Below are 12603 nucleotides of genomic sequence, written 5' to 3'. Positions count from 1 at the left end.
CCCCTCAGATGTCTTGTAGCTGAAGTACTGAGTCTGTTCTGAAGATGTAAATAGTAGAAAGTACATTTGTGTTAAACAGTGGCGAGTAACAACAAAAACTTGTCAGAAAGAAATACTCACGTAAAGTGCAGAGCCCGAAAAAAGTCTACATTAGTACAATAATGAATAATTTATATTTCTTCTGAATTATAATGATGAACAACGCCTACTCTAAAAAACAGAGAAACCGAACCCAAGCCAGTAATCTCCACTTCAACAGCATCAAACTATCCAGTTTAGAAGGTTTACACAGAGGAGTTTAATAGTACTTTTGTAAAAATCCAAAATATGTCCTTTAAAGTGTGTGTATTACGAAATGTATGTATTTTAAAAAGTACTACATAGTCCTCTGAAACCTCCCCAGTTAATTACTGAAATTATGATAACAAATTTCATATTACAGTTTTAATTTTTGAAAATGCACATGAGGTACTAATTGAACTTATAATTATTATTTCCCGGAGCAGAAATGTAACATGAATAAAACACGATTTCAAATCAATTTCTGTGGATTTACATGTTGGAGTCAAAAGGTTTTTACAGAGAGAGGTTTGTTTTATCCGCTTCATGAATCAGGAAATACTTTTACAAAAAGAAATTCAATTCTCACAGTGCTTTTTAATGAATGAGGTGTTTTATAAATATATGAATGGAAACACTGAGGTGCAGATTTTGTGCTCAAAATATGATTTTCTTTTTTAACTGACCTTGAGATAGAAGTAAAATATAATTCCTTTTATTTTTGTATTGGAAACAAATGTTGACAGGTTACATCATTTAACTGACACGTCACACTGAGGAAATGTTTATCTTTTATTAGCTGATTTCAATAAATGTCCAACAGAACAAGTAACGACCATAATTTGCATTTCAGGCGCTTTATTTCACCTTCAGAATAAAAGCCCCGCAGTAACAGCTGGCTGCCAGTAGGGGGTGTGATGTTCCACCAATGGAGAGACTCCTTTTAACAAGCCTGTGTCATTTCAGGTCAGGTGTGTGTGTGTGTGTGTGTGTGTGTGTGTGTGTGTGTGTGTGAAATCAGGTACAATAAAAGTCAATTACTTATGAAGATTTCAATCATTAGGAATATTAAACATCTAATATCATCATCTAATAATGTCGCGTGGAACCCGTGTAGCTCCAAATTGCCTGAGTTTTCATTAGCTGAGAAAGACCTGCTCACTCCTCCTGGAAATACATTTTTCAGTTAACATAATGACTTTTAAAATAATTTATTCTAATTAAGAGGAAGGAGAATTTTCTCAACCCGTAGAGGAACCATTAAACTCTGAATTAATTTTAATAATTTAGTGATGCATGCTTTACAAGTGGTAAAATAAAGACGTCTAATACAACATATATTAGATATGTGGCATATCCTAATATCACTATTTGCATGACTGCAGTTAGAAGTTTAATTCCTGCTCACAGATGCTACACGGCACTTTTCTACTTATTTGTTTTAAAGATTATTGATTGAGTGATGATGCCTCATGTTAATGATCAGGATTATATTGGAGGGATTATGTCATTTAGGTGAGCACTGATGACTGTAACGATTATTACCGGTGAGGGTGCTGACTTTATAAATGTATATTGATGAAGATGACAGTGTGAACCCCTCTTACATTCAAAACTGAAAACATTAGCGAGGTACACGTGGATTGGCTGAATTTGTAATTGGCTGGAGAGTGTACATGTTTGTCCACAGATTCACAGTCACCTGCATAAAAGTGACAGAGCTGCAATCAGTCGGAGCTCATTTTAGATCCTCGTCAGCTCAGAAACATATTTGGGTGCAGAAGTAATAATAAGCTTCACAGTTTTCCCAGTGCAGCTGCTCTAAACACACTCATTCATGCACATTTTAACAAATTAGCAAAGGCTAATGGTGAAGCCTCATTAACCAAAATATCATCTGCGCTCACATAAACTCACTCTATGTTGTGGTGTATCTGCACAAGCACTCAGTTTGATGTGAAACCTCATCAGCACCTGTTCAGTAAGAGAACGGGAGGAGTACAAATCAGACTAACTGCAATAAGAGTAATGCTTCAGTTTGTTTAAGTCACCCTTGTTCCTGCAGATTCTACTGAGTCTATTAAAGAATCTATTAAACGAATCTCACTGCGGTCTGCTTTTCTCTGCTGGTGAATATTCTTTTATTCATTTGACTCGTCAGATACCCCTGCAGATACTTTTGTCCCTTCTGACACTCCGTACAAAGAAAGTGTGCGGGGAATCCAGAGGAGCTGTCCGGACCCGCCTGGTGCTGAAAGCGTCAGCTGGAAGGTTCCTCTCGGGTTCCTCAGCAGAGCTAGACTTAACCGAACAATTAAAAGACATTTCTGAGTCATTCGCAAGAAATATCCTTTAATTGTAAGGTCACGTGTAGCAGTCTTGCACGCAGGGTGGCAGCCATCCACAGTCCGTCACAGCCCCGGTTCACCTGGAATGACAACGGGGGAGAGGTCATGACGTCACAGTGGCACAGTCAGTGGTTTCAAGTCGCCAGAAAACTCGCAGAGTGAGCGTGCAGTGGAGGCATCCTCCCCACGGTGTGAGAGAGCCGCAGCTTCAGGGCTGCTGGGAGACACTCACCTGCCTTCATCACTCCCCTCCTCTCCCTCGCAGCGTGTCTGTGCCACGGTGCGTCCACGCATAAATAAAAAATAAAATAAAACCAAACCCCACGAGTCTCCGAGTTTGGTTCTTCCCCGCTCCGTTTCTGTAGAGCCTCCACTCAGCGCTGGGGGAAGATTTTACGCACGCTGCGACGCCCAAAACCTGTGTGTGTGACACCCGGAGCTCTGAGTACGTCACGGGTTACAGGTGTTGCGGTTGCGAGGGAACCGCTTGAAAGAGGAACTTGTTTGGTTTTTAGGGTGGTGTAAACCTCCGACAGAGCGCAGCGCGTCACCCACGACCTATCCAAGCCGCCCGGAGGAAGCGCAGATCCGCGCTGCTGCTCCACTCCAACACATTCATTCATACAAACCCACGCAGACCCACGAGAAGCACGAGACGTTTGCGACAGAGGAGCCGCGTGCTCTTCGTCTTTCTGTCACCAGAGAGCAAAAAGAAAAACGCTACACATCGCGCGGGTCTTGGATTTACGCACGGACACCGCGGTCAGAGTCACGCGACGTGACCGAACGACACGCGGGCAGCACGGTCACCGCAGCGGCCGCGGAGTGTCCGTGAACTCCGGACGGAGGGAAGAGCGCGCCGGGCTGTCGCGAGTTCATCACCGGCTCCACTCCCCGCTCGACCCGAGCGGGGGTAAAGACAAATAAAAGCGAGCCACGACCCACCAGTCGCGAGCCCACTTGCCACCAAGCCAGAGTCCAGGGCGCCACCACCTCCGCACGTCTCCTTCGCGCTGCGCTCTCATCCATCCCTCCATATCCATCTCCAGCCCTCGCCTCTCTTTTCTCCGGTCGGGCTTACAGCGCCGTAGATAGAGGCTCCGCAGTCACGTGGGTCGGAGGAGAGAAGGACCGAGAGAGAGAGAGAGAGCGAGAGAGAGAGCGTCCCTCCTCCTCCTCCTCCGCAGTTTGCAGTGTGTTATGTCTCATACTCGGAGGTAGAGAGTCAGAGCTGCGCGTCCGGCGGATCTCAACCTCTGAATCCAACCCCCGTGTCTTCTCTCATCCTTCCCCTCTCCCCTTCTCGCTCACCCGGGTTGCTTTCTCTCCGGAGCCGCGGGAGCTTCTACGTCTTCTTTCTCTCGACTTCGGCCAACAGTTTGCTCTTTTTGGATTTGGGTTTTTCTTCTTGGACGTTTTGATGAGTACTCGCTGCTGATTTCACTCAGCACTGCTCCTCGCTGCTGCCGCTGCCGCCGCTGCTGCTTCTGCCTCTGCCGCCGCTGCCGCTTTTACGCACCGACGCTTATTTTGGATTTGCTCGGCAGCACCGCTGGAGAAAAACAGAGAAAGACAATAAGAAGCAAGAACAGCGAGGTGGATCCGTGGATGCGCCCCTTTGGCTCACGCTGGAGATGGAAACGCTGATATTGTTATTTCATTCCCTGTGGATATTGCAATGCAACACTGTGAGCGCCGACTCCATCATTCACATCGGTAAGAACCGGCCGGGGCGCCTCTCCTGCTGCAGGCAGAGCCGTGCCCACGGCTCCACGCACGAAGGGAAATTTGCTGTTTTAAGTTGAGTCGCTGAAGAATTTCAGTGCTGAGTTTTCGGTGCCGATTTTCAGCCAGTCAGCCTCTTCTTCTCCGGCGAAAAGAGACTCGACCTCACAGCTGATTATCGTTCCGATCCGTGCCAGGGTAACGTGTAGGGAAGGGGGGGGGGGCTGTTGCATCCAGCCTCAGACCCACGCAGCGCAGACCTGCTAGAAGTGCCCGCAAAGTGTTGCGCCGCGCCATCCCACCACCCCTGCATCTCATCCACAACCCCTCCATCCTTCCCAGAGAATCTGGCCCGACGTGGGTGTTTGGAGGGTTTAGTTTCACCCATCCGCCTCCCTCTCTCCTTCCTCCTTCACCCCCCTCCCCACTCCCTCGCCTCCCCTCATCTATAAGCCTGAACTTTGAATTGGACGTGAGTGAAATGTTAATAAAGCACTAGGGGAAGAGATGACAAAGGGGACAAACACCGACTGTTCGGGCTGTGAGCGCCGCTCTCTGCTCGTGCGTCCTTCTTGATATGATAATCCGGAGATTTTAGTCAAGACGCTTTTTTTCTTTCTTTCTGTTTTTAGTCGAAAGAATTGAGGGAGGATGCAGTGAAGTCAGTGAGAGGGGGAAGGCTGAGACGAAAACTCACAGCAATCACGCACTTTTCACTTAAACTCCCCAGTTTGCACTAATTCCACTCAGGGGCTCCGCTTGGCCTTGAGGTGGTTGGATGCAGCACGCCTGCAAACCAGTTTAGAAAAGGAGAAATTTCAAATATTAAATAAATAAATAAGAGTAATCAGGTCTCTCCTGCAGCTTCGGCCATCAAACAGGGCCGGCAGCAGCACTGCGGTGGCCTCATGGTTGGAGCCAGGAGAGAGAGAGAAGCGGATGTGGTTGGAGGAGGTTGTAGAAAGAGCACGGGTTGGTGGTGGTCTGTGTGTGGTGGTTGTGTGTGTGGGGGGGTGTTAGAGCTATTGAGTCTCAAATGAATGCACTTCCTACTTGACTCTGTGACATGTTGCTTCTGAAACGTTGCATCTCCATTAAGAGAAAACTAAAATGTCATTCCTGCTTTGATGAAAACATCATCTCTCACACACACACACACACACACACACACACACACACACACACACACACACACACACACACGAGGTGAGTCTTCGTTTCAGCACTGAGATGGAGATGGCTCGTGTGGCAGATTGCTTTGTGTGCCAGCTCTTTAGGTTTGGCTTCGTCCTTATTTGTACATGCACAGATGACACTTAGAGGAATTAAAACCTGTTGTTGGCCATTTTTCAGCAGCTCCTCCTTCGCCACAGAATGAATCTCAGAGTGTAGATGGAGGGCTGCACAGATGGATGGCTACTTCACTGTCCCTCGGGAGAAAATCTGGATTCACTCGGCTCATGGCAACAAGAGAGAACAGTGATATCAGATTATCCACAACACAGAACAGTAAATGCAACAAATCAGGGGTAGGATGAGGGGGTGGGGGGTGATGCCAGTCAGAGCAGGCGTGAACATGCAGCTGGTGCTGCTGGCGTTATTTATGAGCAAATTTGGGAGCTAAACGAAGAAAAATAGAAGCCATAAGATTTTAGAGATGTCAGAGCTGCAGGTAGAAAGAAGCTCAGTGTTCTCTCCACGCGAGGAGGAGCTCGTGTCCAGCCGACAGAAAAATGAAAATAAATGTTGCAACTTGTGAGTGCAAATCTCGCCTGCAACCTCTGGCGTATTGTTGCGTGTCCATACCTGTGGTGTTGGTCTTGGTGGTGGAGTCCTGCAGATTCTGCTTCACAGATACGTGAAGATTCTTTGTTGACCAGGATGTGCGCGTACTGTACTCTTCAAACCAGATTCTCTGAGTTTTCTGCAGGCTCGGCCCCCGCCTGCCTGCTAAAACAAATCATATGCATTAAAATATATCAGAAAATCTTCCTTGATCCCTGCACAAGCGTTAGCACAGTTATTGATCGTCTGTGGGTTTATTTATTCTGCCACAGTTTTGTATAAAACCTTCCTGCCTGGTGCTACGAGGCTTCCCGGCGGCACAGTGTTTAAAGGCTTTACAGAGAACAACAAAATCTATGAAGAGTTCTTTAGCTTTCATACGACTACACTTGGTTTTATCGTTCATCCAGAGAACCAGTGATGCTCTTCTTTTTTTGCCATGAAGAGGCAATTGTGGTGTCTGGTTTAGTTAAGACTTAAAGTTTTGGTTATTTCCTGGTTTCCTGTTTAATTTTGAAAGTATTTCTTGTGTAACTCTTCATTGACTTCCTGTTTCATTTCCTGGCTTTATAATTGTCTTTCCCACCCTAACTGTTTCCACCTGTGCTTCCTCAGCCCTGTGTGGGTTCATACAGAGCCTCGTCTCACCTGATTTGTTTGTAGTTGCACCGTGTGTTGGATGCTTTGGCTCATCCTGCGTTTCCTGTTTTGTGAGCTCCTTTCTGTAAGTTTAATTAAAGCTATTTTGGGATTTTTCACACCAGACAGTCAGCCTCTTTTGTGGCTGCACCTGGGTTTGTTTTGCAAAATTATTCTCACACTTCTTGTCATTTTCTTTTTAAATCAGAAAAGACTTTAACGTTGGTTGATCTGGGAGCTAAGAGGGTTTATGGCCAAGTCAGTGTGTAGGGGAAAGAGTTGAAAGGCAGGTGGCAGTGGAGGTGTCATGGAGAGTGAAGAGAGTGACGGCCTCACACTGCAGAAGCTTTGGAGACTTACAGATGTTTCAACCAGGAATCACTAAGAGTTGGATTTGAATCAGAGGGAGGCTCTGGCACACTGGCTCTTATATCCACTCCCCAGCATCAGGTCTCGGTTGAAACCAAGTAGACTTAAGTGGGTTATAAGCACCAGTGGAGCGTCACTAACCCCACAGCACCTGCTTTGTGTCCAATATGGAAGAAATGCCACAGATTATAAGTTATGTCGATTATTTGAGGAAATTCACATAAATAAAACAAAGAAAAATGCTTTTGGTGAAGCTTGATATATGAATTTGTTTTTTAAAAATGCTATTAGTGTTTATTTTTATTTCTATAAATTCTAATAATAAAGAACAACAAGGAGGAAGAGACTAAGACAGAATGATGTTAGCCATGCGCTGAAGCTCCTGTTTCTGAGGTGAGGACGTGCTGTGTTTCCACTTTTCCCCTTAATTAAGAGACCCTTCAAAAAGTGTGACTCAACATGATGTTGCAATCATCGACGAGTGAGCAGCTGTAGGGGCCGGATTGTCACTCTTGTGTCTGCTATTGATCGCAGTGCATTTGATGGCTCAAAATGTCTCATTGCAAATCATAATCCCAGCGTGAAAAATGATCGTTGTTGCAGCTTGTTTACACGTCAAAGACCCTTAAATGTGCAAAAATGTGTAAATGGATAAATATACAGTAAAAACAGATTGGACTCATCCTTGTAGATGCAGACACTTTGTCTGATTGTGTCACTCGGCTTCCGTCGTTCCCTGAACCTACTGACAGTCTGGCTTGGCAGCAGAGCTGAACCTAGATCAGATGTGACATGTTCCACTGTCGGCCCCTGAAACCCCTGCCCGAGCATCTGTCTCGTCCGGCCGCGCTGCTTATCGTCGGTGACATATCCCGGTTTGTTTGTCCCTTCCTCTCTGCTGCTGCCTGTAGTGGCTCAGTGGCAGGCAGAGGGTGTCGCAGGACGGAGGGTTGATCTGTGAAAGAGCAGATTTGGATGAAAACGTGAAGGTTTGTGGCCTTCACTCAACCTGCTTCAGCCTTTGACCCACTTAATGTGTCCGTGGGCATTTGTGCAGTAAAATCCTGCTCTGTGAGGTCCGAGGCCAGGCAGGTTTTCGTCTCATCTCCTCCCAGCAGCAGCTGGCGTCTCTAATTAGCCCCGCCCTCCTTCCTCTTTGGTTGAATGTGCACAAAATCAGTGAAAACAGCTGCCTGGGAAGGAAAGCTGTGGTCAAGGAACATCAGTTTGTCTGATTGGAGGTCAGGGGCAGGAGCTGCAAACAGGTGGGGATGGGGCTGGAATTAATGTTGGCCTTTAATTAAATATCAGACATCAAGCTGTCAGCGAGCTACAGTCCTGACATGATGGCTGCTCTCGGGGGGCTCATGCAAACATCTCTTTTCAGAGACGAGGAAGGTGAAATCATTATGAAAAGAGACAAAATATCAGGTTGTCAAACCTCCGCAGACGCGCCTGCAGACCGATGAATCAGCCATGTTGAGACAATATCGAGCTGTTGTTTGTAGGAAACATGACAAACATTTGTGTCTGACAAACACACTCGTTCAGCTCACTCTGCAACAGAGAGGAGAAGCTCAGCATATCCCACCTGTTTATGTTTAATAGATAAAAGATATCTTCGTTCCGCTGGAGGGAAATTTGAAACGCCGCAGCTCACAATAACATTTCAGGCCAGCTTCGGAGTTCCTGTTTCAGCGCAGCAGAGCACAAATCATCAGTTTAGGTTTGTGTGTGATTTGTAAAGACCCACGTCCCCCCCAGCGGAGGGTTGCTGCATGCATTCAAACTGAAGTGAAGGCTTCAACGTGCTTTTCTTGGCTCCTTCTTTCCCGCTCATCTTCACCACAGCTGATGAGTGGATCGCCATCCTCTCAGAGACTCGTCCCATTATTGGTCCATTCCTGTTGAAATGGGTTCCTTTTTCTTCTCACTGTCACATGGTGCTTTCTCGGAGGTCATCACTGGACAGGTGCTGTTTCTTCCTCTTGTGTTGCTTTTAGCAGCAGAAGCTCGTGCAGGTGGCTTCATTTTGTTTTTCCATTCCAATATTTTCCGATTCTCAACTCCTCGCAGAGTTGAGGCGACACCTTTGTTGCAGTCACCTGCTTAAACACCAGTTAGACCGTATTATCATCCGCTTGGTGCGGAGAGCGTGTACCCACCACTGTCTGTTTTTCAGTCTCGTCATAAAACGCATCTTTATATCTGGTGATATTTCATTGTAATGGTTTTTTAAACTGGTCGTTGTGTGAAATAAGGGATGCGGTCATACTTTACTTTGAGGTTTTTAATGCTTGCTCACAGCCATTTCTTTTTTGTGACAGTCTTCAGCAGCTGTGGATACGATGCAGCCGTTGTCATGTAAAAGACGTTATATATTCAAGCTCCTATTGTCGGTGTCTGCCTTCATTCCCTGATGCTGCTGGACTCAGGTTGTAGCTCTTCCTGTTCCCTGTGGGCTGTTTTCCAGATCTGAAGGTCCTCTAAACGCCCCTCGGGCCAAACGGATAACAAGTCACTTTTTATAAGGAGCCTGAGGAGGCGAGATTACCCCATCCCACGAGCCAGGCAGCTGACTCGGGATGATTTACGGCATCAGTGTGGCGGCTAGCAGGAAGAGAGCCGTGCTCATCCGTCGCCCGGCTTTGGAAAGGCGATCTCGAACTGCAGGAATCCAATCTGTTGAGGCTGGCAACGCGAATGAACAGCTGCGGCCTTTTCTCGCCCCACCGCTAAATAAGATAAACTAACCCAGTTAGGGAACAACGCAAAAGGCTTCCCGCACTGTCTCAGTGAAGGCTTAGCCAGGCCATTTACCTCCACCACCTGCACACACAACACACACACACACACACACTGAACAAGGAGCAGGCGTCTCTCTCACATAATGCAGCAGCCTCACTTTGCGGACTGAATGAACGTGGCTTGCAGCAGAGTGCTTGACCCTGCGAGGGCATTAAAATACTCTGCAGAGAAACGTTAGTGTTGCTTCAGATTCTCTGTGACAAACAGAGGAGGAGAAGCGACTGTGTGGGCAGGCCGGCAGGAGCAGGCCTGGAAAAGGAGCCGGCTCGACTAATAACAGGTTTCTGAAAGCTGCTGCTGATGTTTCTTTCATTATTTTTGGTCCGTTTTAAGCTGATGTGCAGACTCGTGATTGTCTCTACATTTGATTCACAGTAAAAGAAGTCGTGCGACTGATCCTCCGCACGCTAACTCAGTTTCAAAATTGAGTTTGTTTCCCAGGACGGAGAACCGTTCCCTTTAAACTTGACTGTTTCAGCCCACATGGCCGCTCAGTGTTTAAGTGAGATGTGCCGATGAACACATGTGTATCACTGTTCTTCATCAACACGTCCACAGCCCTGTTCTTTGCTGTTAATTATGCAAATCTGAGCATGTAACTAAAATATGATGATGCTAGCAAAATTTAGCGTTGTCTGTTACTCGCTGCTTTGAATTCGAAGGTTAATGTCTCACATTAACCTCACATTGTCGGCATTTAGTCTTTTCTGTCTTTAGCCTGTTTTACCTCGGGAATACGCCCAGCGCGGCTGCTTTGCGTGCCAGCTCTGATGTGGCTGCCGGAGCCAATTCAAAGTAGTGCTCATGATTCCGCACGACGTACCAGAGTGGGGTCCCAGAAGCAGCTCCTTTCATGGTGAACTCAGTAAACACGCTTCATGGGCTCAGACTAACGCTTGACGTCACTTTGAATGAAATATTAAGTCCAGACTCTGCAAAGTCATCCTGAGAGTCAGACAGGAGGATTCAGCAGGAAATGCTCATTAATGAGCGTGCACCAGTCCATCTTTAGAATAGAATAGAATAGAATTCAACTTTATTGTCATTGCACATGCACAGGTACAGGGCAACGAAATGCAGTTTGCATCCATCCAGAAGTGCTTTAGTGATATAGATATATTACAATATATATTAGCAATAATATAGATATGTAAGTATATTACAGAAAGGGGTCTATTATGGTATGTTATAATGTACACGGTATGAAGTATGTTGTGAATATTCTATAACTATAGGTATGTACAGGCTGTAGTGAGTACAAGCTATGTACAGGCTATGAACAGGATATAAATATGAAAAACTGTACAGAATATGAAATAAATAACTTTACAGAAATCTGCTTTAAAACATCGAGGTGGTGAAAACGTTGAGTCTTGAGACTAACGGGCATCAGGAACCCGTGGGTGACGTCACCGTGGCTACATCCATCTTATACACTGTCTATGTGATCGTCCTGAGATGCATCAAGAAAAATATCATTTCAACAGTCGGGTTGAACTTTTCCTACTGCTGTAACTCAAAACAGCTGCTCGGGTAAACCACCTGACCCTGGTGTGTGATTCAGGCGACTGACAGAAGAAGCTCCCCTCGTGAAAGTAGCCAACTGAAAATTTAAACAAGTCAGACATTAAAAAATGATGCGCCCCTTTGTTGAACCGGTTGTTAGGTCCGCACTTGTGTCAAAAGTCTTGGAGTCATCTCGGGAAATGCTCTTTTCTTCACCACCCTCATCAGAATCGGTAGCGCTGCAGATTCGATTTCTAGACTTTGCCCTTTTCTTCGTGAACACAGCACTCGATCCTGGTTCATGCTCTCACCTTGTGTTTGGATTATTGTAGTGCCATTCTCTCTGCTCTCCCAAAAAATCCTCCAAATCGTAGAACTCTGCAGCAGGTTACGTCCAGTGTCATCCACCTTCATTGGCTCCTGATTCCTACGTATCCAATACTAGATTTTGCTTCTTATCTTCAAAGTTCTCACTGATCTTCTCCTCTCAGACCTCCTTCATCCTCACACTCCTTCCTGTGCCCTCTGCTCTCCTCACTGCTCCTCACTTCAGACATGAACATCACGGTTCAAGCTAGACTTTGGTCTCTGGTCATGTTTATCACCCAAACCAGTATTGTTGTTGGTAATGGTGCTTTTGATGGAGCGGTTAGGAGAAATGTTGATTGCTTGGTTTGATGTGAATAAAGGTTTAAAATGTTGTGCCCATTTACAGTATTGGTGTTATTATTGCCCAGTTTAAATTCTGTTTTGAATAATTCATAGTTTGGCTGTTGTTGGTCAGATGCTTTGTTTTTTTTTGTGTGTTTTCAAGCCTACTTGCCTGAAATTGGCCTTTGGGAGGACAAATAATGTTTTCAATTGAATAACTACAGGACAATTAGAAGGAAAACACAGACGGCCTGAAAGCAAAACAACAAAAATAAACCAGGATGGGAAACAAACAAACACTTGAGCTTTTTCCTTTTAAAAATGTTCAAATAGATGAAATTTCTTCGAGTAAGGAGGCTGCACACAATGCACAATGTTTCCTCCTTTTTCTGTAAATGTATTTGGAGTCTTTTATTTGGCATTTACTTTTTTCAGTTCTTCCATTTATTTATTTTTTACTCCAGCTAAACTGAAGTCACGTGCCCACGTGCACAGGCTCTGCTTGGGTAGCTCATGGCAGAGATGGATTTTAGAACCCCGTCCTGCAGATGCATCTTTTTAAATTCTAAGCGTGCTGTGTTTTGAGATGCTGAAGCTTTGACGCATCGGTACATTACAACATGTTACCAGTTTACACGGTCCATCATGTCTTCTGGTTTAATTTGAAGCTTCTCGTGTTGGATTTCTTGTATTCGATGCTGCTGCTCACTGA

General features: G+C 45.6%; 1 protein-coding gene across 2 annotated transcripts in view; it reads left to right on the top strand.

Annotated features, from left to right (window-relative positions):
* The first annotated feature begins 2891 nt into the window (after positions 1-2891).
* Positions 2892-12603, top strand: part of grid1b (glutamate receptor, ionotropic, delta 1b) — a 584637-nt gene continuing 574925 nt past the window's right edge. For both annotated transcript variants that reach the window (XM_084936979.1, XM_084936978.1), the window contains exon 1: positions 2892-4124. In XM_084936979.1, coding sequence (XP_084793105.1) covers positions 4043-4124 — 82 coding nt within the window. In that variant the 5' untranslated portion in view covers positions 2892-4042. The remainder of the gene's footprint in view (positions 4125-12603) is intronic.

Source organism: Perissodus microlepis, chromosome 8 (genome assembly GCF_051167445.1).
Source record: "Perissodus microlepis isolate ML-2025 ecotype Zambia chromosome 8, ASM5116744v1, whole genome shotgun sequence".
NCBI classification, from domain to species: Eukaryota; Metazoa; Chordata; class Actinopteri; order Cichliformes; family Cichlidae; genus Perissodus; species Perissodus microlepis.
The sequence above is the reverse complement of the archived record's forward strand: the minus strand, read 5'-3'. Positions and strand labels throughout refer to the sequence as shown.